This window comes from Podarcis cretensis, assembly GCF_951804945.1.
Source record: "Podarcis cretensis genome assembly, chromosome: 5".
NCBI classification, from domain to species: domain Eukaryota; kingdom Metazoa; phylum Chordata; class Lepidosauria; order Squamata; family Lacertidae; genus Podarcis; species Podarcis cretensis.
In genome coordinates, this window is record NC_137174.1 from 18,479,412 (window position 1) to 18,506,291 (window position 26,880).

General features: G+C 43.6%; 1 protein-coding gene across 17 annotated transcripts in view; it reads right to left on the minus strand.

Moving 5' to 3' along the window:
- Nucleotides 1-26,880, minus strand: part of LOC307216565 (disks large homolog 5-like) — a 131,579-nt gene that overhangs the window by 29,604 nt on the left and 75,095 nt on the right. For 5 of the 17 annotated variants that reach the window (XM_079976973.1, XM_079976978.1, XM_079976976.1 and 2 more), the window contains exons 20-33: nucleotides 26,065-26,157; nucleotides 24,859-25,027; nucleotides 22,563-22,640; nucleotides 21,706-21,868; nucleotides 20,383-20,516; nucleotides 19,457-19,621; nucleotides 18,628-18,811; nucleotides 17,735-17,883; nucleotides 15,501-15,671; nucleotides 14,114-14,310; nucleotides 12,837-12,980; nucleotides 11,390-11,517; nucleotides 9,390-9,499; nucleotides 7,421-7,530 (exon numbers count right to left, since the gene is read on the minus strand). In XM_079976973.1, the coding sequence (XP_079833099.1) occupies nucleotides 7,421-7,530; nucleotides 9,390-9,499; nucleotides 11,390-11,517; nucleotides 12,837-12,980; nucleotides 14,114-14,310; nucleotides 15,501-15,671; nucleotides 17,735-17,883; nucleotides 18,628-18,811; nucleotides 19,457-19,621; nucleotides 20,383-20,516; nucleotides 21,706-21,868; nucleotides 22,563-22,640; nucleotides 24,859-25,027; nucleotides 26,065-26,157 (1,995 nt within the window). Of the gene's footprint in view, nucleotides 1-2,162; nucleotides 3,914-7,420; nucleotides 7,531-9,389; nucleotides 9,500-11,389; nucleotides 11,518-12,836; nucleotides 12,981-14,113; nucleotides 14,311-15,500; nucleotides 15,672-17,734; nucleotides 17,884-18,627; nucleotides 18,812-19,456; nucleotides 19,622-20,382; nucleotides 20,517-21,705; nucleotides 21,869-22,562; nucleotides 22,641-24,858; nucleotides 25,028-26,064; nucleotides 26,158-26,880 lie in introns of those variants that run through there. The other 12 variants (XM_079976975.1, XM_079976980.1, XM_079976979.1 and 9 more) reach the window with 9 other exon arrangements.

Sequence of the window (26,880 nt, forward strand, 5' to 3'; positions counted from 1 at the left end):
AGAGAGAGAGCCACGCGCTTGACAGGGAGCGGCGGGAGGAGCCCAAGGGCGGGCGGGCGGGCGGCCCACGTGACCTGCCGCCTCAACAAGTAACAAGTCCTGGCGTCACGGAGAGAGAGAGGGAGAGAGAGAGAGAGAGCATCGCCTTAGGCTTGGAGGTGGCGGCGCAAGAGGGACGCGCAAAAAACCCTGCGCGATCCTGCCACTTGCCGAACGGCGTGACGCGCTGGCTGCCCCTCTCTTCTCCCGCTCGCTTATACGGTTGGAGTCCCAATCCAGCGATGTTTTCCCAGCCGCTCTCTTTTTCTCAGCGGATCTCAGTGACTTGCACGCCTAATGGTCGGGCCGGGGAGGAAGGACCCCAAATGGCAAGAAGGAAAGGCGGCGAAGCAGAGATCGGCCTCCCTTCACCCCCGCCCGGCTCGCCTCTTTTGCATGCCATTCTCCCTCTCTCTGTGTGTTTTCCTTCGTGCTCCATCGGAGGAGCAACGAGGCATAGGGAGCAGCCCCAGAGGGACACGATCCCCGCCGATTCAAAGCTGCTCTTGAAACCCAGTGCTTGCGTTGTTGTTGTTCTTGATCGCGGCCCAGATCTGAAAGCAATCTTTGGCTGCGGGCAGGGAAGGAGGCCGTGGGGTCTGGGGAAATGAACGAGAGCAGCGAGCCGGATCTTGGGCCAGGGTGGAGTTGCACAAACAGGTGCTTCGCGATGCCAGAAGGGAGGCGTGTTTCGTTTTGTGCGGGCTTTTGTAGAACGGTGGCTTTATGCAGGCGCTATCAACATAGGACGAAGAGGAGGGCATGTCTGTCAGTGCACAGCCGGACTCGGAGGGGTTTATCGCTGGAGAGGGAAACAGTAACCTGCTTTGCAGTAACAAGCATAGGAATAGACGCTTGCCCAGGATTTTGTGAAGCCTGCCTCCCCGTGGCTGAAAGTGGGGATGTCCCCGCAAGTGGGTTTTGGTGGTCCTGGTCAGGAAGCAAGAATGGAAGGCTCACAGTGGAAGGCAGGACTCTTTGTACCTTCTAGGAAGCGATGAAGACTAGCAGTGCCAATTCCTTTGGTCTTGTAGATGTGCAGTAGCCTTTCTTGCATTGAATGGAGGGGTGGAGCTAACCCCTTTCCCTCCCAGTTGTTACAGATAATCATCCATTTTCATCTTTATGTGCCCCAAACTGTGGAGAAATGAATTAATCCATCTAATGTATGAGAGAGCCTCCAGCTACATCACTTTTAGCTAAACAATTATGCAACTCGCTCCAGTGTCCACCATGGTTCTGTCATTTTGTCATGTCAAAATGTAGAATTAAAAAACCACCTCATTCCTTGAAGTAACCACATGCTCCATATAACAGCAGAAAATATTTCACTTAGCCGTTATGTAGAGTTTATGGCCATTCTTCAGTGAGCTCACCAAACCAAAATCATGCAGATTATTAATGAGGGAGAGGATGGAGACAGCTATTCAAATATATCAGTAGCTGAAGGAATGCTAGCTTACTTCATAAGACGTACATTCATAAGACATTCTTTCTCTCCCAAGACATCTGAAATCAGGTCCAATGAAGCCTTTGCATTGTCCAAAATTTGTATCCCCCACCCCACCCCGTGGCTTTGCCATTTTAAGACTTCTCTTAACTTGGGGGAATTCTTTTATTTTTCAGCCTTACACACATTAGCTTGAGAAAAGCTTATAAAGCAGTCCCATTTCCAAACTGGGCTTTGGAAGGTCATGGGTTAGGACTCCAAATCAGCAGGGTTGAGGTCATCGAATTTTTACCTTTTGCCTAATGCCTCTTACACTGGAAAGAAAAAGGACCATCTACCAAGCCCAATTTCCGTCAGGCAGATGTTTACCACTGATACTCAAAATGTATTATTTTGTTAAATGGGAAGGGCACAAAGAGTGGTATGTCAAGCTAGCATCTTTTAAATCCAATGGTATCAAAATTTAAGCAAGCGTTGCTCTGAATTTTCTTTTGGAGTCATTATGCTTCATGGGTAATTGCAACAAAATGCAATTTGGTATCTCACTGTAAAATGACCATTACAAATGTCTGTGAATTTGTTTTAACCTTTTGCTTGGTGTTCATAGTATGGTTGATAGTAGTAAATTGAACAACAGAGTCAGACAGGGAATTATGCAACACTACCATACAAGTCAAGTTATAGAAATTGACCTTTATTTAACACAACTTTTTTGTTTTCATACAAAGTGACTTTTTTTTTTAGTTCAGAAAATCCATGTTGCAACAGTACCGGTCTGTTTCAATCGTACCGTTGAAGTCCAACTCTGGCCTCCCTCTTTAAAAAAAATATATGTTGTCCCTCAACTTATTAACAGTATTTTAACTAAGAATTTATCAATAGCCTTTCTACATTTTTCCCTCTCTCTCTCTCCTGTATTTTGAATTATAAAATAGTATCTGCAAAACAGAGGTTTAAATTTCCAACCAAATTTTGTCTTTGAACAACTGTGCAAGAAGAATCCCTTTTTTTTTAATTAATGCAAAAAGAAAGCAAAAACTAAAAAAAAACGGAAGGGGAAAAATCAGAAGAAAGAAAACCTATGTACATAATGAAATGTTAGGAGCAGTCATCACAAATATAGTCCTACTTAAATGATACTTGAACAATAAAGTTACATTACCTACAAAACATGACATGCAATTTTTTACGAAGGAAAAAAAAGATAAACACACGGTTGGGAAATGAAGTCAGAAGTGCAAAAAGAAACATAGAATGGAATTTGGTACAGTGAGAAGATACATATTGTAACAAAAAACAAATAAAACAGACACACACTACATTTATCGACAGTGGGAAAACTAACAAGTTACAGGACCACACTAGAGGTTGTCAGATCCCTATAACAGAGAGTGCAATTCTAATTAAATAAAAATCCCTATGGCTATTACACACCAAAAGAACAAAGCTTGAGCAATGTAAGCTTCCAATTACATAGACTACCTAAATGTGATAAAATAAAGCAGTCTCTAGGCACAGCTATTAAACCTTATGATTTACTGCTTAATGTAGGCCCAGCAACCCAAAATTATTATTCTGAATACACAATGAGCACAGTTTGATCAGATACACCATGACATTTAAATATTAACCCATGCATAAAAGAAGCCAATAACTTTTTTGAACAGACAAAGGAGTTTATGAGATACAAACAGTGGCCTCACCCATATATCGGAAGAGTGCTTCTCCCCCCTGGATTCACTCCCCAAATGGGTACCTATAAGAAAACCCATTCACAATTCACGCAACTGATTGTTCTTGAAGGTAGAACAGCTCTTATGGAAGGACAGAACCACACTTCATGAAAAAGTCACGCTCACTCAGCTGAGTAGGAACTCGACACTGTTTCGTTTGGTTTTCTTCGTATCAGAAGCAGAGGAGAAATAAGCAGGGGGTGACTGGGGAAGGGGAAGCTGAACAGGTTGCTTGTTAAAAAAAAATTCAAGTAAACATGAACCACCAAATACTTGGGAATGGGGCGGGGGGGAGAGAGGTTTTTGTAAACGTATCCTAAAGGGTTTCTCTCTCACTCACTTTGCAGCATCAGAGTCTTATGAAAAAGAAATTCTGCATTCATTCATTTGTATAGAAACAAATGTACAAGAATTCTGCCAGCGAAAGGCCTACCGCCTTCCACGGGTGCCTCACAGATGTTGTCCGCGACGACTCCAAATTGTACCAACCATACAGGCAGCTAAGGGTGGACCAAACAACACCCACCGCAAGCAAATGTTTTATGTACGAATCTGTTGCAGCGTTTCAGTCACTTCGCTCCATATGTCTATAGAGGGCCGGCTGGAATCCACAGGACCTTGTTTTGTTCTTGATCAACTGTTGTCATGATCTGAGTGCAAACGATCGAAAGAGGGCCTCCCTGGACAATCCCTGTGAAAAGAAGGATCACACACACACACCAGTCAATCAGCATGCTTGTTTACCGGGGGGAGCTGAATTTGCGCCAACAAATCGAAAAACACTGAAGCAATTAAAAGGAAGGGGGATTAATACCCCCCTTCTTAGTGGTGATGATGGTTTTCCCCCACCCTTTCTCCTAAGAGCTCAAGGTGGTCATATGTAGGACACCCTCCCTTATCCTCACAACCACCAGGCACGACAGTTGAGCTTTGTTTGGTTTCTCACCTGTTGTCACTTATCAGTTCAAAAAGTGGCCTGCCTCTTTGGCAACAGGAACAACAACCCTGCCTGTTTCCTTATAAGCATCTCCACCACCAGGTGTATGAACTAGACCTTGATGTGGCCCAGGAATCAGGATAATGAAGGGAGGTGCATATACAGAGTGTGCCTCTCTATGCGTTCTCACTGTATGGACTTTGGGTGTTGATGGTGGAACTTGTAGGACCCAACTCTTGGCATCTTTAATGGCATTCAGGTGTGCTCAACTATGGTTCTCAAAGAATAGAGACAAAGGGTGAAGCAGAGACACACAGAGAGACATTTAAGATGTAGATTTTTCAGGAGACTGAAACTGCGTGTTGTTCCTTTCAGGGGAATAGTTTGAGAGTGACACAGGGAGAGGCCTAAGATAAGGGGGAATCTCTTTTTGTAACCCTCATTGAGCTCTGGGAAAGGAGAAAGGAACTGGGCTTTCTGGCTTTCACTTTTCTTTACCGTTTGTGGAAGCAGAGTTCTTTTTGTGGTTAGCAAAATAAATCAGTGTTGAAGCAGCCAAGCTTCTGAGAACCTTCATTCCTGCTAAGAAAGCCTTTGCTGTTGCAATACAGCTAACAAAAACATGGCAAGAGGAGAAAGCAGCCAGGCCCCACGAGTATGATCTTCTAAGACAACTGTTTTGTTACTGAGCCCTCCAAAAGCTATTTTCAGAGGCATCAGGTGACAAAGTTTACATATTAAATCTAAATATGGTTAGAGGGACCCCTGTTATAGCATAATAAACCTCCATGGCTGAACAGAAGGTTAAGTTTAGTAGCAAGGCAGAAATATACAAAGAGATGATGGCTGTAGCAACAAGCCACTATTTACAAAATAAGAAGATGGTCGTTTATGGGTTTCGTTAATAAAACAGGCATGACTGGTTAATAATAATAATAGTAATAAAAAAAAGAACTGGCAGGCTTATTCAAGGGATCAAGTTAACAGAAAATACAACACACTGGTGCTCAGTTAGAGCCCATTAAATGCTTTTAGGGACATCCAAGCTGGATTTGCAAGGCAAAGCCCAAGGGCAAATTGCCAGGAATTTCCTACCACCCCACTCTGGGGGTTTCAGAGTTAAACACTTAAAACTGCATTTATGATCAAAGCCAGTCCTAGTTGCTTTGTTGTTCTACCACAGCAGTATCAGTGGAGAAAAATACCAACACAGCAAGAGTCTATCATAAGGATATGTTGGCCTATTGCAAAGCCTCCTTCTCAAGCAAAGTGTTGCAGGCTTCTCCAATCCAATTATCTTGTTGTTGTTGTTGTTGTTGTTGTTGTTGTTGTTGTTGTTGTTGTTTAGTCGTGTCCGACTCTTTGTGACCCATGGACCAGAGCATGCCAGGCACTCTTGTCTTCCACTGCCTCCCACAATTTGGTCAAACTCATGCTGGTAGCTACGAGAACACTGTCCAACCATCTCGTCCTCTGTCGTCCCCTTCTCCTTGTGCCCTCCATCTTTCCCAACATCAGGGTCTTTTCCAGGGAGTCTTCTCTTCTCATGAGGTGGCCAAAGTATTGGAGCCTCAGCTTCACGATCTGTCCTTCCAGTGAGCACTCAGGGCTATCCTTAAGAATGGATAGGTTTGATCTTCTGGCAGTCCATGGGATTCTCAAGTCTCCTCAAGCACCATAACCAATTATCTTGCTGCACTCCAAAAAACCCTGACTATTTAGCATGTCTCCACTGCACAAATCCCACTGATTTCCAAGCTGAGAGGGAACATGTCATTGAGACTCCCTAGTAGGATGCCACAGTGGATCTGCATGCATAAATTAAGTTCCCTGTTTCTCCCTCAGTTTATCTCTAATTCTACCAGGAAATGGACCTTTCTGTACTTCTTGAGGCAAGGAGGGCAGCTAGCCCTTGGGGCTAAGAGAGTAGCCACCACCCCTAAAACTTGGAGTAGGAGGGGAATTCCCCTCAAACCTCCAGAAGCATGTCAATAGACAGCAGTAAAGCACGGGGGGTGACCGATCATGGAGTGATGGGCAAACCCAAAATGGAACTGCCTCCAGGAAAAAATAAAAAATAAAATCATACTTATTGGTTGATTTTGTCATCTGCAAAACTGTTTTGAGCTCTGGGAGGTGAAGTATTACTTTTGTGAGACCAACTGGAGTCCAGTGTCTATGGGTGTTCTTACGTCTCCTGAAAATTCTCATAAAATGGGACACCCAAGACGCCAAACTTGCTTATTTCCTCCTCCCAACCTCCCTCTCGAACCCTTTTCCTTTTGTGACCTGTTCTTTAAAGTTGTAAGCTTGAGGGCAGGGACTGCATTTTTTTTAAAAAAAAAATAGTGATTTGTACTGTGCATATGAACCAACCACACAGTCCCAAGAAGTCATAGAAACCAGGATACAGACCAACAGACAGAATGTCTTCATTCTTCACACACAAACTAAAATGCTACTAGCCATTCTCCACAGTGTCTTCCGCAATTTGCTTGCAGTCCTTACTTGCTAATACAGTTGTATCTTGGAAGTCGAACGGAATCCGTTTCAGAAGTCCACTCGACTTCCAAAACATTCAGAAACCAAAGTGCAGCCAATCGGAAGTCCCATCAGACATTCGGCTTCCAAAAATAGTTCGCAAACCGGAACAGTCACTTCTGGGTTTGCAGCGTATGGGAGCCAAAATGTTCAGGAACTAAGCTGCTTGAAAACAAAGGTACGACTGTATTGGAAAAGGGCCTTGCATTAAAATGTTGCACAGGCTGTCCCTTGGACATAGTCAAGTGCCTAAGTGACTAAGCAGGCTGGCAGGACCAGTTTGCAGCAGCAACATATGTAGTTGGAAATAGCTATGGCACCATTCTCCCAACTGTAGCATCACTGCAGCTTACCTGGATCGGACTGGGCAGCTGCAAGCTCTGCCCCCCCCCCCCCACTTCTCCCAGAAGCTTCTGCCAGCTTTTAGCGCCTGACATTGCTGGGTTTCCTATCCCTTGAGCTGACCCTTCGGGAAATCCTAGCACGTAACACAGACTTATTGATTGTTCCCTTTCTTCGAAGTAGAACATGTTTAGTGCTAAAAGGGATGATTTATAATTCTTCTGGTTATGGGGAACCAGGTGCTATACTGTGACCTACACACACACACATGTGACCGCTAAAGTTGCAAAAAAATACACAAACACACATAAACACAACCAGCTAGAGGAATCAGAAGCTAGCCTTCCACTTTGCTATTGTTTCCTTTGGCATACAAACCTGTGAAGTACTTGTTATATTCCTGTTCTATCTTCTGAGCGGTCTCAAACTGTTCTTTGGAATGTTTCTGTGTAACTTTGTCCCTCAGGAAGACGGGGTCTTTTTGCTCTCTAATACAGAAATGTAGAAAAAGCTCATTAAACGCTTAATTTTTCAGGGGACACAAGGCAAACCATTAGGGAGCTAAACAGATTTGCAGCCCATTTTAATCGGCATAGATGGTGTGTAGAGACCGCCACCTGGTGCCCAGTATAGGAAGGCCGCTTGACACACAAACTGCAGCAGCAGGAGCAGCTACCAGGGGTCAGCAAGCTTTTTCAGCAGGGGGCTAGTCCACTGTCCCTCATACATTGTGGGGGGCCTGACTGTTTTTTTTTTGGGGGGGGGGGATGAACGAATTCCTGTGCCCTACAAATAACCCAGAGATGCATTTAAAATAAAAGCACACATTCTACTCATGTAAAAACACGCTGATTCCTGGACCGTACGCGGGCCGGATTTAGAAGGCGATTGGGCCGGATCCGGCCCCCAGGCCTTGGTTTGTCTTCCCATGAGCTAACCATGAGCTAATCTGCTGCAACTGGCAAGGCAATCTGCCACGATCAACAGGCACCTACACAGAGGCAGTGCTGTCAACTGTGACCAGAAAGCACCCTTAGGGCGCTGGATGGCTGTCCAAAACCTTTATATATATGAAACGTTTATAAATGTTGCTTAAAATCCTAAATTTCAGTTATCTTTTATGAACCATAATTGTAAGGAAGCAAGCATTGAAAATTGTTGAGCAAGGTGGATATATGGAGTGTGAGTGCAGCTGCCCCACAAAGCCCAGTGGTTGCCACTTGGCTCCCAAAGCTGGCTTGGCTTTGTCACTCCACCTGGGCCTGGATTCCTGTTTTCTTATCAGAGCCACTTTTCAAAGTTACTTCTTCTGTACGGAGATCTCTTCCCTCTCTTCTCCCTCTCCCTCACTGGCAGTTTCATCTTGCCAAAACCTTGGGGTACTTGTCCAATTTTCACATCTTCATTCTCTCTCCAATGCCTCCTGACTTTTGCACCTCTCCCTCCTTGCAAGGGTTTAAATATCATGCTGGCAGGGAACATCTGATGGGCACCTTGTTGGCTACCTCTGGTTTAAACAGCTTCTATGGCGCTGACCCGGCTTCTCCCTGTTCCCTTCCTAACTGCCTAACTTTTCTTTGCAAATCCCCAGGGCCTGTTCTTAATGCAATTATTGTACAGTACACCTTGGCCTCGAGGCATTTTAAAAGCATTAAAAATAGTAGCCACAAAGGACTATATATAAATATAATCCAATGCAAATCTGTAGACCTCATATGGAAAAAAATCATCCTTTACCAAACATATATTATTTATACAGTGGTACCTCGGTTTACAAACATTCCTGTTTACGAACTATTCGGTTTACAAACTCCGCAAAACCAGAAGTAGTGTTCCGGTTTGCGAACTTTACCTCGGTTTACGAATAGAGGCCGAACGGTGGAAAGGCACCGCCGGCGGGAAAGCGTGCCTTGGTTTAAGAGCGGATTCAGTTTAAGAACGAACTTCCAGAATGGATGAAGTTCATAAACCGAGGTACCTATGTATAGCATAACCAATGTACAAAAATCAGTTGTGCAGAGAAGGCAGATTTCTTCCAACGTATGCATAACTAAAAGCATGACAACATTATATGATCTGATTAAATAAAATCAAGCCTTTGATAATGCAGTGCAGCCCCATACTCAAAATTCATAGAATTTTGAAGTGCAACCTACACACATCTACTCGGAAGTTACCCCTGAATGGGGCTTACTATGAGGTAAGCAGATATAAGACTGCAGCCTAAATGGCATATCTAAGTGAAAGCAGTTTTCCTGTTGCACACGAGAAAGCACTGGAAGCACTCCATCCTCCAAGCACTACCCGAAACCCTACAGCCACCACCCGGCCCACACCTCACACTTACTTGATCTGCTTGGCATTTTTGTAACGGACAAAAATGACGATTGGGTAGATGTGAATGCTGTGGAGCCGCTCGATGGCATGAGGAGCAATGTCCAAGAGGCAGTGACAGTCCTGATGAAGAATAATTGATTAATGTTATGTTCAAAGCATTTCACGTGCATTCACTCAGCAACCCTTACAAACAGCTATGCAAGGCAGCTCAGTTTCATTAGCCCCCTTTTGCAGAGGAGGGGACTGGACAATAACAGCTCACTTTAGACTATCAAGGAAATTCACAAGTGTCCCTGCAGCTTGCCTGCTCTCTCTGAGACAGTGCTCGAAACTCCCATTGTTCCAGGCGCATTTTGTGACACGCAATTTCATCATCGCAAGCAGTTTCTGAGCTATGGGCACAGTACTGCACCTCAGATTTCAGATTAAAACTGCAGTGGAAGGAAAGGGGGACCCTTTTTCAGTCTTCCCACTTCCAGCTACTGTCTGAAGACTGGAGAAGAGACCCTCTTAAGAAAATTGGGGGTGGGGGTGGGCAGGGGAAGGACTAGACCATGTCAAAAATGAACAGAATATTTTAGCTGCAGTTCGTTCATTTTCAGCTTTATATTCTTGTTATTAAAAAAGCGCACCTAGACATTCCGTTGTTGCGCCCATAACCTGGGTTTAAGGTGCCATTTAGCTTCTAGCTTTCATATCTCTGTTTCTAGCACTGCTCTGAGACACCATTCTGGTTGCATTCCTATTCTCTCTCTGTATTTCTGTACTTTTTGCTTCCCCCATGCTACTTCACTCTCTTGCTACTTCACTCTCTCCAACAGAAGGAGCCAGGAAGTGCAAACACCTGACTTTAAACTCATCACCAGCCTAATATTCTCAAACCTGCCTCTCCCCAAGCTGTCTTTCCTATCTGCCCAGTTAACAACGGAAGGGGAGCCTGCTGAACCAAAGGCCCAGCATCTCACAGTGACCAGCCAGATGCCTTTGGGATGTCCAAATACAGAACCTGAACACCATAGCAAATTTACTTAGGCCCAAGCTAGTTGTGGTGGAGGCAAGCGGCATGTTCTTATTTAAACATACGTCTCCATTAGTGGGGTGGGCAGGGCATGCTTTTTTACCATGGAAGTTGTGCTCAGGTGAGCAGACCTGAAACTTCCAAATGGCCTAAAAGCACTTTTCTCATCAGCTTGGTTTACTGCCAGTAGCAGAGCTGGCCTGAGATAAAAGTTTCTGTAGCAATGGGACATGGAGAGAGGAGGTGGGGAGCTTGGATGGGTGCTCTTCCTGATAGAAGAAGCAGAAACCTCCCACTCCTCACCTGAGATTAATATTCTACTGCCTTTTAATTGTATCTGTGGGAAGGGGGGTATTGTTTTACTGTTCTGATTTACTTATTTACTTGTTTTTATCCTGTATTTTATTCTGTGAACCACACTGAGATCTTACGATGAAGGGCAGCATGTAAATTGCATGCGAACAACAAATGGCTTTGAGGTTTATTACAATCCCACACTATGTAAGTGTTGTTAAATAATGATAATATTGGCTGCCATGTTGCATCAGATTTGGCCCATGAAGTGTAAGCTGAAGAACAGGGATAGGAAGTTCTTCATTTTGTCCAGTGTGCCATGGAAAGTTACTGCCATATGCTCTGGAAGTCAACAACATCCAATGTTAGACTCAAACACAAGACTTGCTGGCTCACCTACTTAGCCACTTTAATCTAGGGATTACAGAAATCAAAACAGCACATCAATCCGGTTTTTAAATATAAGAATGTAAACGTAATTGAGAAAGGGTCATATTTCTATCTCCTTGTGCATTGCCTCTTCTCCAAAGAGTTCAGATAAGTTTTTGTGTGGTTCCAGACTGTCTCCCACTCGAGAAGCTGGCAGGCCCAAACTAGTTTAGCTACAGCAGAACTGTGGGTGGGTGCCTTTTTTAAGAGGAAAAAATATAACCGATGGTAAAGTTACCATAAAAAGAGAAAGAGAAAGAGAGAAGCACCTTCTCTGTTATCTCCTTTATTGAGGCAACAGTTGTCACATCGAAATGTCCACTCCTACGTTTATAATCTATGAATAAACAGTCTTTCACACCCCGCTCGATGGCTTGTTGAGAAGCTTTCATCACCTCTGTTTTGGAAGAACAAAAACAAAGATGGTTTATTCATTTTTACTTTCACAGGAAGATGGCATTCAGATGCTTCAGACCCAAGTTTTCCTTTGCACACGTACAGTATATATATAATGCATGTTAACATTTAAACCAGTTAAAAGCAATCATTTGGCCTTATGTCTACTGAAGGGCTTAAACGGATCATCAAGGAATATGCACTCACAGCTGCACATTCCCTACAATGCAATATTTGCACAAGCTAATACCATGATAATGTTCCCCCCCCCCCTTCTAGAATGGGGCAGGGTAGAGGGATGTTACATTACAACAGAGAGAAAGCAGAGAAAATTGCCAGGTGTATTTGGGGGGGGGGGAGCAGCACTGTTGTCGTCTCTCCTGCCTCATTCAATGTAGGACCACACACAGAGCCTTGGGGGAAAGCAAGGAGGCTGCTGCAGCAGTTGCCCAGTTGGCTCTGTAGCATGACAACTGCTTCATAAACCCATGCTTTAATAAATCCAGGCTGGGGCAACTGTTTAATAAGTTCGTGCTGTCAAATGAGGGTTTCCAGGCTGCATGCATAGCTGTCAGGAAGCGCTTTCCCCAAAGGAGCAAGCAGATAAAGAGTTTAATAAATTGCACAGGAGGGAAGGGAGACCATGATGCTAAACTCTGCACCATCACTTGGTACTTCTGCTTAACCAGGAGTGTGTAGCAGCACCTGTACCTTGGCTGATGTGGCTTGTATTTACTTTCCTTTTGAATTGAAAACAAGGTAATGACGTTGTTCACAACTCATATTTAGCAATTTCCCACAATTGAGTCTTTCTGGTCTGTGTCTTCCCTATACACACTTGAAAGATACAAAATACGACTCTTGGATCAAGTGCTCTGTCCCAAACCAAGGATCATTGTTTGTTTCTCTCCCAAAAATACATAGCTCATATTTGTTCTTGATCCTAGTTTTTTGGGAGTGAAAAAAACCAACATCTCTGGTTCAGAGATAACACTAAACCGGGTCTTGTGGTTTTTTTCCTCTGTGTGCTGGAGGGGAGAAGATGAATACTATAGTAAGGAGAAGAGACTTAGAGGAAAGAGAGCAGAGGGAGAATTATAAGCTGAAGAGGGAGAGGAGGAAAGAGTACCTGAGAATGCAGAGCAGCACAATGGCCAAATGGGCAAAGGAAAAGAGGTATATTAGAAGCGAATTCTTGCTGATAGAGGGTGTGTGTCACCTGAATTACCCATAACACCTAAGCAACCATTGTTTTTCTACTGCTCCCTCTGGAGACCAACTTTTTGTTACTAGAGGACCTTCAAGTGCTGGCATATTTACCTAGAGGACACCGACAAAATTTTCCTGGAGATTCCTTGACTAGCATGTCCTTCACAGCATCAAGTAATGGCCCTAGAATAAGCACAGGCCTGGGAGACGTGCAGTCCACTTTCTGGACTCGTTGATAAGCAAGGTTTACAGAATCTGGAGAGAAACAGAGAGTTGCTTACATGATCAGGAAAAGAAATAAATAAAAGAATGCAACAGCTCAAGGGCCCATGATAGTGAAGGTAACTGAGGTGTGGGACAGTCGCTGTCTAGAAATTGTGAATCTGAATTCTCTAACAATACAAAATCTGAATTGAAAAAAACCCAAAGCCCGAACAGATAATACAGAAGAAGATCATTGGGAACAACTGGAGACACTCCACGTTCTATAGCTAATGATCCAAATCCATACTTCTTAGCTACTGTGAGTAGCAGATTTATGGGGACATGTGGAAATATACTTTAAGAAGGGTTATGGGACATGCCAATCAGTCTTGTATGTAAAAGATTAAATGTGTGAGAGAAGAAGAAGAGGAGTTTGGATTTGATATCCTGCTTTAGAACTACCTGAAGGAGTCTCAAAGCGGCTAACATTCTCCTTTCCCTTCCTCCCCCACAAGAAACACTCTGAGAGGTGAGTGGGGCTGAGAGACTTCAGAGAAGTGTGACTAGCCCAAGGTCACCCAGCAGCTGCATGTGGAGGAGCGGAGACACGAACCCGGTTCCCCAGATTACGAGTCTGGCGTTTGGGTATCACCAAACAGCTTTGAACATGCAGCGGATATGGCAGGCTGACTCTCCCCCGCTCACCTTTGCCTCAACTCCTCTGTTTTGTTTTGTTCTGAAACCCAGTCACAGGCCCTCCTTTAAAGGTAAAGGTACCCCTGACCATTAGGTCCAGTCGTGGACGACTCTGGGGTTGCGCGCTCATCTCACTCTATAGGCCAAGGGAGCCGGCATTTGTACGCAGACAGCTTCCAGGTCATGTGGCCAGCATAACTAAGCCGCTTCCGGCGAACCAGAGCAGCACACGGAAATGCCGTTTACCTTCCCGCTGGAGCGGTACCTATTTATCTACTTGCACTTGACATGCTTTTGAACTGCTAGGGGGCAGGAGCTGGGACCAAACAACAGGAGCTGACCCTGCTGCGGGGATTCGAACCACGACCTAGGCTCTGTGGTTTAGACCACAGCACCACCCACGTCCCATGAAGGCCCTCCTTTACCAATATGCAAATAAACCTAGATAATTTTGTTGTGGGCTAAGCAAATTCAGTTAAGATACTTGCCATCCAAAAAAGGGATGGAGTCTGTGCTGATGGTGTCAAGGGCTAGCAGTTCCTTTCCATCTTTGGACCCGCTGCGTTTGTGCTTGTGCTTCCTCCTAAAGAACGACCTCCGAGCTGCTGCCGATGATGTCTTTGCAGAGCTGTTTTCATCTTTAGCTTCGGACATGCTGTGCCTCCTATAGAACTCCTGCTCCATCCTGCAAAGAGATTGTGGACTTAATTGGGCAAAATCTGAAATGCTCTCAAACAGAATACAGGTAGCAGTAAAACCAACGCTGGATCTTGAGGCAGGCCTCGCTATGGGGTTGTCTGTAGTTGTCTGGTGTTTCCTGCTTGGCAGGGGGTTGGACTCGATGGCCCTTGTGGTCTCTTCCAACTCTATGATTCTATGATTCTATGATTTGAGGACATAAGTTCGGTTCTGAGCTAAACCAAGCCATGACTTACCACAATCGAGCAAACACGAGGATTCCTGGGGTGAAGACTGTGGCCTCTGCACCCAACCTAGGCTTGTGGCATGTCTCACTATAGACAAACCATGAACTGTAATTAAGACTCCTTACTCATGGTTTGTCTGGAGGAAGCTTCTGTTCAGTGTGTAGTGGTCATCTAAGTGGGCAGATATAGAAACTTGAAGCACAAAGTGAAGAATTAAAAAATAGTAAGAATAATGGAGTCCCATAGAAAAGAGGAGAGCAGGTATGGCCACACTAGAACCCCATGATTCTACAGTTCCAAGGTAAGATGGAGGGAAATGAAGTGAGAAGGTTGGTGAAATGCTATTGCAAAGAGGGAGAAAGAGAATGATATGATCAAGTAAAAGACCTGAGAGTGAGTGAAAACCAAAAAAAGTATAAGCTGGCAGCCACCAATTGGCTGCATATACACCATGACATCAGGATCTTAGCTGAGGCAGCAGTGCCCAATTCTGCTCCTTGATCTTGATCTCCTTGATCTTTATTAAAAAGCAAGCATTAATTTGGTGGATTAAAGGGGAAAATGTGGTGTTCTCTTATGTTCCAACCCACGGACCAAAATTAAATATGGATGCCATCCATCCCTGTCTAAAAGTGCTGCGGCATGACGACGGGAAGCCACTTAGGCTGTTCCGGAATAAAAGCACAAAAACTAAGTCCTTTCCATTTTTAGGAAGTAGGCAACCATCGGTAGTACTAAAAATGACTTGACGGAATAGTTTCTTTTAATTGAGAGTTATTAAAACATGCCACCTCTCTCAAGTAACTTTATTAGGAAACTTAATACCCCCCTCCAGCATTAACTACAAAGCTCTGAAGAACGAAACACTTGGCATTCGTTCATACTTCATCGTATCTGCCTCCTTTTAGCAATGAGGCAAACGCCATTTATATCTCAGAGATTTAATTACATGTATTTGCTGGGAATCTGTCCTCTTTCCAGCTTTTGGGCATTTTCATCCAGCTGCCACGCCATCCAGCAGCCAAAGTTCCCCTGCGGCAGAGTGTCATCGACGTACAAAATGTCATCCTTCTTGAAGCTCAAGTCCTGCTCCACTTCTGCCATCCGGTCATAAAGTGCCCTGCAAAAAAAGAGAGATAAAGAGACCCTTTTTATTTTATATTATTTGTTTTTTTAAATTTTATTTTATTTTATTTTATTTTATTTTGACAAAATAATAATGATAAATAAATAAGAATAAAAATGTGCACCGCACCACCGAGACCATTCCATTGTAACTATCCAACCTCCCAAAATTTCAACACCTCTTGCAATGGTTTCACCCCTTTCCATTTTAACAGTACAAATTCTGCAAACACCCTCCATATCTCCTCAAATCATTTCTCCTGCATATTTGCTGTCTTACCTTAATGGCACGTGTTAATTTATCATTAATAGCAATATCCCTCATCTCTTTATACCATTCTTCCATTTTATATTCTGCTTGCCCCTTCTAATTCCTAGCTATAGTAATCTGTGCAGCAGTCAATAAATTTGTGAGCAAGTCCTTCATAGCTTGCAAACCTTCCACCCCATCATAAATTGATAATAATGCTATCTCTGGACTTTCAGCCAGCTTTAACCCAGTGATTTCTGTCATCTCCTTAAAAACCCTTTGCCAAAAAAATTGTACATATTTACGCTTTTTATTTTAACAATGCTTTATATCAGAGACTCCAGGGTGTGAACCAGGAACCTCCAGATTTGAGGCTGGGACTTTGCCGAGTTGAGCTCCTTGGGACTATGCATCCTTGAGCCTCAGCGGTGTCCTCAGGTTCAGGACAGAGAGGGCATGTCAGTCCTTGCAACTGGTAGGCAGCAAGGAGCCTGTGGAATGGCAAGGCCTGGGAGAAATAAACACTTCTTCTTCTCATGCCTGGTCAACAGAGTAGTAACTTAAAGCTCCCACTTCTGCCTCTGCAGCCATTTCAAAAATCCCAAGTAGGAGGCGACCAGTTCCAGGGCTGATGTGGACATGATTGCCCACAGCCTTTATCTACCTGGGGTGTATATTTATATTGTTAATGGGATGGATTCAGACCAAGTTTGATTTCAATGGGAGTTGAGTAAGTAATGACTAATTTTATCTCAATGGGACCCAAGTTCAACTAACATAGTCCAGACCCAACCCTTAGAGCTATGCTTCACCACTGTATTATTATGCTTCAGGGCATGTAATACATGCTCTGGATGGCTCAGCTGGTTAGAGCATGGTGCTGATAACATCAAGGTTGCAGGTTCAATCCCCATATGGGACAGCAGGATATTCCTGCATTGCAGGGGGTTGGACTAGATGATCCTTAGGGTCCCTTCCAACTCCACAATTCTGCGATTCTATTATTTTACCCCTGTGCTTCACATTAGAGCCATCTGTTAAAAGGCAGTCCAGCAAAATATCACAGATCCTGGTGAGGTACAGAGGCTGGGAATTTTACTTAGTTTCTTCAATAGTTTATATTATTAAATACACATTATTTAATTGTGTGCCTAAAATTACTTAAGGGTATTCAAGGAGTTCATGACTGAGATAAGCCTTGAACCAGAAAACTGCTGGCTCACTTATCTTTTTCTCTTTTTTAAGGAAGTGCTCTCTCTGATACTTAGTCATCTTCACTAATCTCTGGGAGGTAGATTAATAATATTCAATTTTACAGGCTATGGAATCATTCAAGAATCCTTAACAGGGCTGTGCTGAGCCTAAGGCCCACTTCCCTAATCATAGGATATCCATCCTTCAGGTAATTAAGGGGAGATTATTAAATTCGTTGAAAAGGAAGCATGGAATCACCATAAATACAGTTTGCCTTATTGTGACTGAACTTTTGATGCCAGTTTTGTAGGCGTGCTCTTGAGCTGTATTCATAAAAGTGGGATGCATGCTCGCTTCTGTTGACTATAGCATCAAGTGACAACTTTTATGTGCAAATAAACCATTGCAAATTAAGTCACTAGAGACAGGGCTGTCCTGTTCCCTATAGTCAGTTCAAACACAATGTACACAATGTTTTCAACACAGCCAATTTACAAATTCATCCGCAAGCCATCAAGTGCTGAAAGTTCAAGAGATGCTCATATCTGTGTGAATTAGCCCACAGTTGTAGCAGATGAACAGTCTCCTGGTTTCCCGATTGAACTTTTACATACCTGACATAGAATCCATCTCCGGGTAACTCTTTGATCTTGTTGAATTCTTCTATTCTGTACTGAGCTTTTATTCTAACATTTTCACCTGGCTTGAGCATTTCAAGATAAGCTTCTTCGGCTGTTTTGTTCCGCATGTCAACAGATCCATACTGGGGGGGGGGGGGGGGGAGAGGAAGCAGAAGAAACAAAAACACTTGAAATCTCCAATCGGATGCACGCATCCAACAAACCAAACAATGAAAAGGATGTTATGTGGGACTAGAGAGCCTGACTATGCCAAAAGAGGGGGAAAGGAAATACATTCACGGTGCATTAAGAACCCAGCGTCTTCGCTAATGGAAAAATTGGGAAATGGCAACCCAGTCCAATAATACAGCTGGGCAGCACAAGTTTTCAGAAACGTCATTCATTGGAGAATGTCTAGGCCATATTTCATCCATGCATCACTGCTCTGAATCTTAAGCATCCTTGCTGGTCTCAGGTGACATTCCACCTCAAATTTTGTACATTTTCCAACTGAGACCTAATAGATTTCCTGCTTATCTGAACCTTCCTCACCACACTAGAATATTTGAGGGCCAGACTACATATCAGATGTAGTTGTACGATTATTTTTCCTTATGGTATTTTATTTTTCCTCTCCAAAAGCACTAGCAGCATCCTGGAATCTCAAATGAAGGATCAGCCGGAGTGGCGGTAGCATGTGGGTGCATGAGAAGAGGAAGAAAACAAGGGATGAATTCCCCTTTCCTTGCTAACTATTTCTGTCCACTAAAAACAAAAAACCCAAGCTGCTTTTCCTTTCATGGGGGAAACTATGAATGTGTTTTGCATCCATAGATTCTGCAAGTGTTTGAACCACCAACCACCTTCCTTTTATATCTACTGCTTACCTCAAGTATCATGTCTCCAAGCACCAGCCCATCAGGTCCTTTGGCAGGGCTGTCATCTTCTACATCGGACACAAAAATACCATGTAGGTTTCCACCACAGATCTGGATTCCGAGTTCCACTTGGGACTTCTTAATGGTAACTGTTCTAGGTTCAGGTGTCCTCTTGCTGGTGTCTACAGAATTCCTTTCAATGGCAAGAGAAGAAGAGAAGACACCCAAGGCCTGTTTGACAAGCTGATTCTCATCAGGTCCTGCTCCTCCAAACCCTCAGCTCCAGCCAGCCCTTAACCCCTGTTCCCTTGCTATCTCTCAGCTCTCAACAACAGAAGCCCCAAAGATGTCCCAGCTGCCCCAATCTGTGGCATTATTTGGCAGGAAGGAATCGACTCCTTTCCTCCATTCAGGGCTTTTTTTTTCCAGCCAGAACTTGCCAGAACTCAGTACCAGCACCTCTCAGGTGGGCACTGCTGCCATTATAAAAGAATAAGGGAGGCATTCATGGTGAGTTCCAGCACCTGTTTTTCTAGAAGAATAGCACTGCCACCATGGATCTAGATTCAGTGTTCCTCTTGGGAAATCCCACGCCCTCGTGCTGAATTGCTTGGCCCTGGAGAAGTGGAGCCCTTGCTTTCAAATTTGGCACTCAGCTTTCAACCCTACTCCCCTTGAATAAGTCTAGAAGCAGCTGGCCAACCCCAAAGATGCAGAGAAAGAGAAAGAGAAAGAGAAAGAGAAAGTGAAAGAGAAAGAGAAAGAGAAAGAGAAAGAGAAAGAGAAAGAGAAAGAGAAAGGGAGAATCTTCATGAAGTGAAATGAGGAAGCAGGTTACCTGATTGAATTGCGGGGACTGGTGGTTGGGGTGGTCTGCTTGGATGGAGGCGTCATGGTCCCTTCATCCTGTTCGCTCACAGTATCGATTATGGAATGGCTGTCAGGGGTTGCAGCTCCGCTGCCTTGTGGAGTAGAATGGCTGCTCACGGGTTCTAGCCGGGAGCTCAAGTTAGAGGAAAGAAGAAGAATACCACAAAAATTAAAAGCTGATCAACTGTATTATATCTAAACAGTTTCAGATATTTAGATATTTAAATGGGTGCTTAGATTTTCATCCGCAACCTGCTCCAAAACCTTAAGGATGACTGCCTCTGCTGCCTATAGAATATAGATCTAACCTGGTCCTGGCTAGCAGCTGAAGTGACTGGCATCTTGCTTATTCTGGGATCAGCTGTTCTCCCCCAGCAGACAAAAGCAGCCGGTCCCAGAGTGAGCAAGGCACAACTGCAGTAGCCTGGACAAGGAAGGGTGGGTTGGTGTAGATGGCAGCAGCTCTGTGGAATGTACTGGATGCTGGTGGGATGGAATCTGCTCCTGTGAACTGGATTCCAAAACAGGTGAGAGGTACCTAAAAATACATGTATTTCCTGTGTAACATATAAATTGGCTGTCAAGAATCCCATCCCCCCCACACCCTTTCACTGCTTCAGACAAGTGTTGTGATTGGCTCTTGGTTTCTACACCCAGTAAGGAGGTTCAGCTTGGGGTTGTTGACATGGAAAACAATATGCACTCTTCCCACCAGTCGTCCTCAGGGAGAATATCTATTTCACAGTGGTTCAATTCAAACATCATAGCAAACCACAACTAAGGAAGCTTAACAATTACAGGTATCTGTCAGCCTCCAGATGCCTGATCCAAGAAAGCAAAAACTATCAGTTCACACGGCGTAGGCCATCCTGGATAAGGGCTAACTAATCTTACCTTGATCGTGAGTGATTGCCAAGTTGGAACATGTGTAGGTTGTATTGTGCTAGAATAGTTATGGTGTCACACTGTTGTCCGATGATGAGCCGCGCTTGCTGTTCTGTAGCATTCCGCAGATTTATTCCATTAAACTGTGGGAGGAGAAGGAGGAAGACACATGCATTCAGAAGCACATTCCTGCTGATGAAATAAGTATAGATTTCCCCATTTAACTTCATATTGCTTTTTGAAATTTGATCCCCCGCCCCGATTTATTGGATCTGTAGCGCAATATATTTGTTGAGTTCAAGTCAGGGTGGACAGGAATGCCATTACTGATTCTATATTATTTAATTACCACTTTGAAGAAAAAATCAATGCCATCATAAAATCTCGACAATTTGACCTGACTGCTCTGTAAGTGGATAACTTACTGACCTACTTAAGTACAGAAAGGTTTTCCTAAATAGTATTTTTTTAAAATAAAAAGCCAGCTTTTTACATAAAAAACATTTTAAACACACATACAATGAAGTAAATGCATTTCAAATTTGATTAGCTATTTTCTGAGGCTGGTGGGATACCAAAGACTAATTAACCTTTAAATTTTAAGTAAATTCAAGGGTGTGTGGAAAGACAAGCCTTGTGGGCATTCCCTCTGATCCAAATAGGTGCTCTTTGAACATTTGTCCAGGCCAAAAAGTTTGATCCAGTAGCCAGCAATGAACACCATACATTTGGAAGCTGAATAGGTGAGTGAAAGAGGATGAGCACTACTGATGACAATTTGACTGGCTTTGTTTCCTCCTGTTGGATTACGCCAATATGAGTAACAACTTTGTGGGACCCCCATGCTCTTCTTTTAAGCATCCAAGTCAGCAATGTTGTGAAATATGATTGCAAACATGCCAGACAACTTAGCAAGGGGGTAAGTCAAAGGAAGCTCCAACCCCCATCTTTTCGAATTCTCACATTACAGCTTAATTCAAAAGTGCAATGTGTGAATGTAGCAACGCATATTTCTAAATGTGTGTTAACATGCAGGAATACTCATTGGGGACCCAGAGCAGGTTGCTGCTCCTCCAATGGGCGATACAGACCCAAATCCCTGTTTTCCCCAGATTGGCTCATTTCCTGTGTTTGTAGGTGGCAATTTCAGGCTACTATAGAAATAGTAACACACTAAGTACATTGTGATATCCATTCTGTTTATGAAAGCAAGTTGATCCGCAAATAAAATTGGCAATTTGTAAATGCCAGCATCTAAACCATTTGGAGCAAGCTGCCCCTGGTGTAAAAATAGCAGCATTGGTCAGCTTACAAAGGTCAGAAAACCTTTACCTCCAGTAACTGGTCACCATATTCAAGGCCAGCCTGATGGGCGATGCTGCCACCAGTCACTTTAGAGACAAAGATCCCACCATTTTCACCACATACGATGGAGATTCCTAGTGGCTCTGAACCCTTCTGCACTTTGACATGCCGCGGTTCTTCCATATAAGGCCTTTGGGAGGAAATGAGAAGGAGGAACCATCAAACCATGGACACCCCACACAAAACAGAATGAATTAGGCAAAAGACATGCACTACTCATTCCCACCCTAACCCTTAAAAGCAGAAGACCACCTTAAAAACAGAAATGCTGCAAGAAGCAGCATTGCCTTAACACCATCATGCAATGTATGGTGGCCAAATCAATTAAAACGAACATTTTAAATGCATTTAGAGAGAAGAACAAAAAGGGAGGGAAGAAAATTAAAACACAAGAAGTAGAAATTAAATGATGAGTTTGAAACAAAACACAACTTTATCCATATTATATATAGGTAAGCGAACATATATAATATGCATTTTAGAAAATGTTTTAGAAGGAAGCCTTACGCCAATTTACAAAGAAATGTGAGATCCTTAAGAGGCAACAAACATAAATATAACATGGTAAGGCAAGAGCAAGGAAAGCACAATACCAATATTTAATATTTGTATGCAGGGAACACAACATTAGTCAATGAAAATTAAGCAGCTGTAAAAAAAACAAACCATTAAAAATGGTCAAGCCATTAAAAATGGCAGCTTGCATGGTAGGATTGCAATTACCATGCAATTTTTCCTTTGGGGGGAATTATCCAAACATGTAAATAGCACAGGGAAGGTGCGCAAATACTGCTTGAGAAGGACAACCTTTATATCAAGCCAACCTCAAACTCCTTAGTGAACAGAACCTTGGCCTAGGAGCCACAGGGATTCTCAGAAAAGACCTATTACGGAACAAATATCTGAAAGATGCAGAGGGGTGCAGAAAGGAAGAGAAGAAGAAACACTTAGAAAGAGAGATAGTAACAACAGAGACTAAACTGAGACCAGAAATCAAGCCCCATGAAAAGTGCAAGTCAAGCCTTGGTACCAATTTCCTACCAAACACAGCTCAACCCTGGTTCGTGTCAACTGTTTGACTGACAACTCCTAGTGGCTGCGATGCATGCATCATTCACCTGCATATGGCACCAAGGCCCCCAACCTCTTGACTCTGGGTAGTTTCAGGCATGCAAAACTCTGGGCTAAACTTCCACTATTGGTAGGGAAGGAAGCCGCAGCTTTCTCAGCTATCTTGCTGTTTGCACAGGGAAGTATCCGCTCAGTGGGTGGTTGGGTGACAGCTCCCAGCAAATTGTTTGGCTTTTTACTCCAATTCCCCCCTCTCCCCAAGGTGCAAGATTAACCACAGACTCTTGATATCAGCTCTAAGGCACTTGTACTCTTGTGGGTACTCTTGTACGAAGAATGAACATAGTGAATAGAGTACATGATACATTTCTATTAAACACATGCATGAGCTGCCCACGCCAGAGAAGCCAGACCTGGCCTGGTTTCTGGGCAAAACAGTCTTTGCATAGGTGCTTTTTTGGAAAACAAAATGAAAAAAGAGGGGTGTGCTTTATAAACATTATTTCCAAAGTATTGTTTTTGTGAGAGTAGCAGACAGGCCTGTAGTGAATAATAATAATAATTATTAATAATACTCTTGTGACCGGAGATAGAAGCCTCTACTACAGTTGGCCTGCATGAGAGTCCACTGGCAGCCCCAAGCGCTCTTGCCTCATGTACGACCCAGCCCTTGGTATATACAGCACCTTCCTCCAATATTACTGGGGGGTTGGGCAGCTGGGGAAGACCACCAGCCAACCCATTCACAGATTAATGAATATGCTCCAAAATCCACCAATCTGTAAGCTACTTCTGTCCCTCCATGCACCTTTCAATGCTATGAACGGGAGCTTCACAGATTTGGTCATGATTAGAAAGGGACACCACTGCCTTTGCTCAGTGTGATGACAGGCGAGTCTCTGTGATTCCGAATTTTGTCATGAATCTTTTTGTAAGAATCTTTCATATTCCCTGGAAAAGCTTTGCTCAGATGCAGTCAGCTCCTCTGGGAGTCCGTGAAACTGCCATGAGTTTACATAGCACCTGCTTAACCTTAAGTACAGATTTTTTTTGGGGGGGGGTAAATACTCAGCACAACACTAACATCTTATCATACTTATCCCTCAAGCAGAAAAGATGGGGCAGATCAGAGTTGCCAAACCTTTCTGTTTCATGTGTCACAGAAAGGGGTGTCATCACGGTTCAGATTGTACTACTGCCTTTCACCCTTCCGCTACCCAGAAATTGTTTTATTTGTAATGGATTATGCATGGATCACTGGTCACCCTATCCTTTGACCGCGATAAAGTCAGGAATACCCTGGTCGTGGTCCTTCTTTTCTACAGCGCAAGAGTGAAGCCTCTTCACATGCTGTTCAACCCTGCAAGAATTAAAGGTCGCACACACGTATGTCTTCATTCAGAAGCAGCTGCCTCCCCCTCCCCATGCAATTCTCTCTCTTCTTTCCATTTAGGCGCATGCTTTGGTTCATCATACTGGCCATGTGCTGTTAAGTGAAAGAATCTCCAAAATGGAACAGTCAATTCAAGAGCAATCATGAAGCAAACCCACGTTAAGCTGTTAACGCATTCCTTGTTGTGTTTGCTGCCAGAAGGGGGGCATCTATGTGACCTGGCAACTGTAACTTTTCTGGGAGGGACTGCTCTCTGGAACATTGGTCCTCAACAACTGGGCCACCCTAATGTGGGCTGCACCAGGGGTCCAACGCACACCTTTGCCGCTTTTCTCCATTTTTTAAGAAAAAAGAATGCAAAGCAGACAGTTTGTGGGCACAAGGACAGCCAGGGGACATGGAAGAGAGGAGCAGAAAGGTAGCATAGGTAATAGAGACTGGGATGGGGTGGGGTGGGGGACAATCAGTCAAATTTTGCAGATTGGGGTCACAGGCAAGTCCCAGCTTGAAAAAGGGCTGAAGGCTACTGGTCTAGAAGGCTGCAGTTTCTGTGCTTAGCACATTCCTCCCCTTTCTCTTGCTCTCCCCCCCCCCCATTTACACATTTAACCACTATTTTAACTAGCCCTGCCTAAGACATTTGCAGAATAACTTACTTGTCTTTTCGACGTTGCCCTACAGATACTGGGCTCACCGAGATCCTGGGCAGGGTGGAAAGTGAGTTCTGCGACTGGCTACTGGCGAAGGATGAGGTCTCCAGGTTAAGCGGCGACTGCGGTGGGGTTACCAGGCTGGGGCTGCTACATTCGGAATGAGACAGTGAACCTGTATAGAACAGCACAGGAGCAGCCATGGCAGTTGGGTGTGTTGCAAAAGTTATCGGGGAAGTCACACCGTTACTTTACATTGGCTTCCAAGTGTTTTTAATAGTGGGCTTCCAACAAGAACAACACCTAAATGTTAATGTGCACTATTTAAAGACTACCCCACCACTAGGATATGATGGGAAATGGGGAAAATTTATAACTTATCTTAAATACCATTGTAAACAGTTTAGGATTGGAATACCACTTGTGGTTTAAAGGTGAATTTTGAACACAATGGAGAGGTAAAAGATTTGGATATCACAAAAGATGCAGGAGGAAATGATTAACAATAGGACCCACAAAGGGGAGGAGGGAAGTCCAGGAGATTCTCTGGAATCTTGTTTTTATGTTGTATGTTGGATATGTGACTGTAAAATTATAATCTGAAAAACCAAATAAATAAATTAAAAATAAAATAATAAATGCTCTAATGATTTTTTTGGAGGGTTTTCATACTAGCACTGAGAGGTTGAGGGGGTAGAGAGAACATTTTTAATATGCATGCACTAGAAATATGGGATGGGGGCATGTCCTTGCTCAAAACTTGGAGTGCTCAATGTTCACCATGGTAGCCTCAGACTCCCCCTTGAGCCCCCCTTCCTAACCCTCTCAATTAAAAAATAAATAAATCGGGGTCTTGTTTGTTTTGTTTTTTTAATTTGGGAGTTGCCTCTCTCTGCGCCTGTGTTGCATTTGTGAAGGGGGCGTGCATGGGTGTTTTACCTGGTGCTTTGGGGAGGAGGCTTTTCTCATCCCATTACTGTGTTTTTCTTCTACAAAATGGCTATGTTGTGGTACCCATGCCAGTTTCTTAGATTTCCAAATGTGACCCCGGGGGGCCCACCAAAGGTGGGAGGGTTCCCTGCTCTAAACACTGACAAAAATCTACTAGCTGGGACGCAGAACTCTCCATTCATGCAGTAATTCCCAAGAAAGAAAGAAAGAAAGAAAGAAAGAAAGAAAGAAAGAAAGAAAGAAAGAAAATAAATAAATTACCCCTATCAGAGCCAATGACGGACCTCGGGTACCTTGGTGTCCATGGTATTTTTATTCGTTCTGTCCTATATTGCAAGTTGCTGGAAGAACCTACTTTAAAGGAAAAAGGAAAAAGAATCAGGATTAAGAAGAAAGAGGAAATAAACTCCTTTAGGCCCTGAATTCCACAGGAGATCTGCAATATTTCTGCTGTAGCAATATAAAGTGGTCCTCTGGAACAAGTTTTATTATTTCAGAGAAAAATCTTAACTGCATCCTCTGGTAGTTAAATGAAGATATATCAGTCACATGGGGGACATCTTTTTTAAAAAAATACAAAACCAAAAAGAATGTATGGGTAAGGAATGGGGCACCATTGTCCCCTCCCTGCTATCCTTCTCCCAAATACTTTCCTCCTCTGCTGAGCTCAGATATTGGAAATGTGCTCAGCTGGGAGGGAGAAAAACATTTGAAGAAAGTGTTCTGAACACAGGCATAGGCAAACTCGGCGCTCCAGATGTTTTGGGACTACAACTCCCATCATCCCTAGCTAACAGGACCAGTGGTCAGGGATGATGGGAGTTGTAGTCTCAAACCATCTGGAGGGCCGAATTTGTCTATGCCTGCCTTACAGCCTTTTTGTTCTTAAAAACAGGACCCTTCCCATCCCTGTATTATCAAGAAACTGCTGCCTTTAGCTACAAACACACACCACTCATTCTGCAAGGGCCTATGGAGACTCACATCTTTCTCAGTATGAAGAATGCAATTGGGACAAACCAAAGAAAGTCATCGCCAACTCCCTCAAGCACAATTAAAGAGACGTTGCTCTGTTCT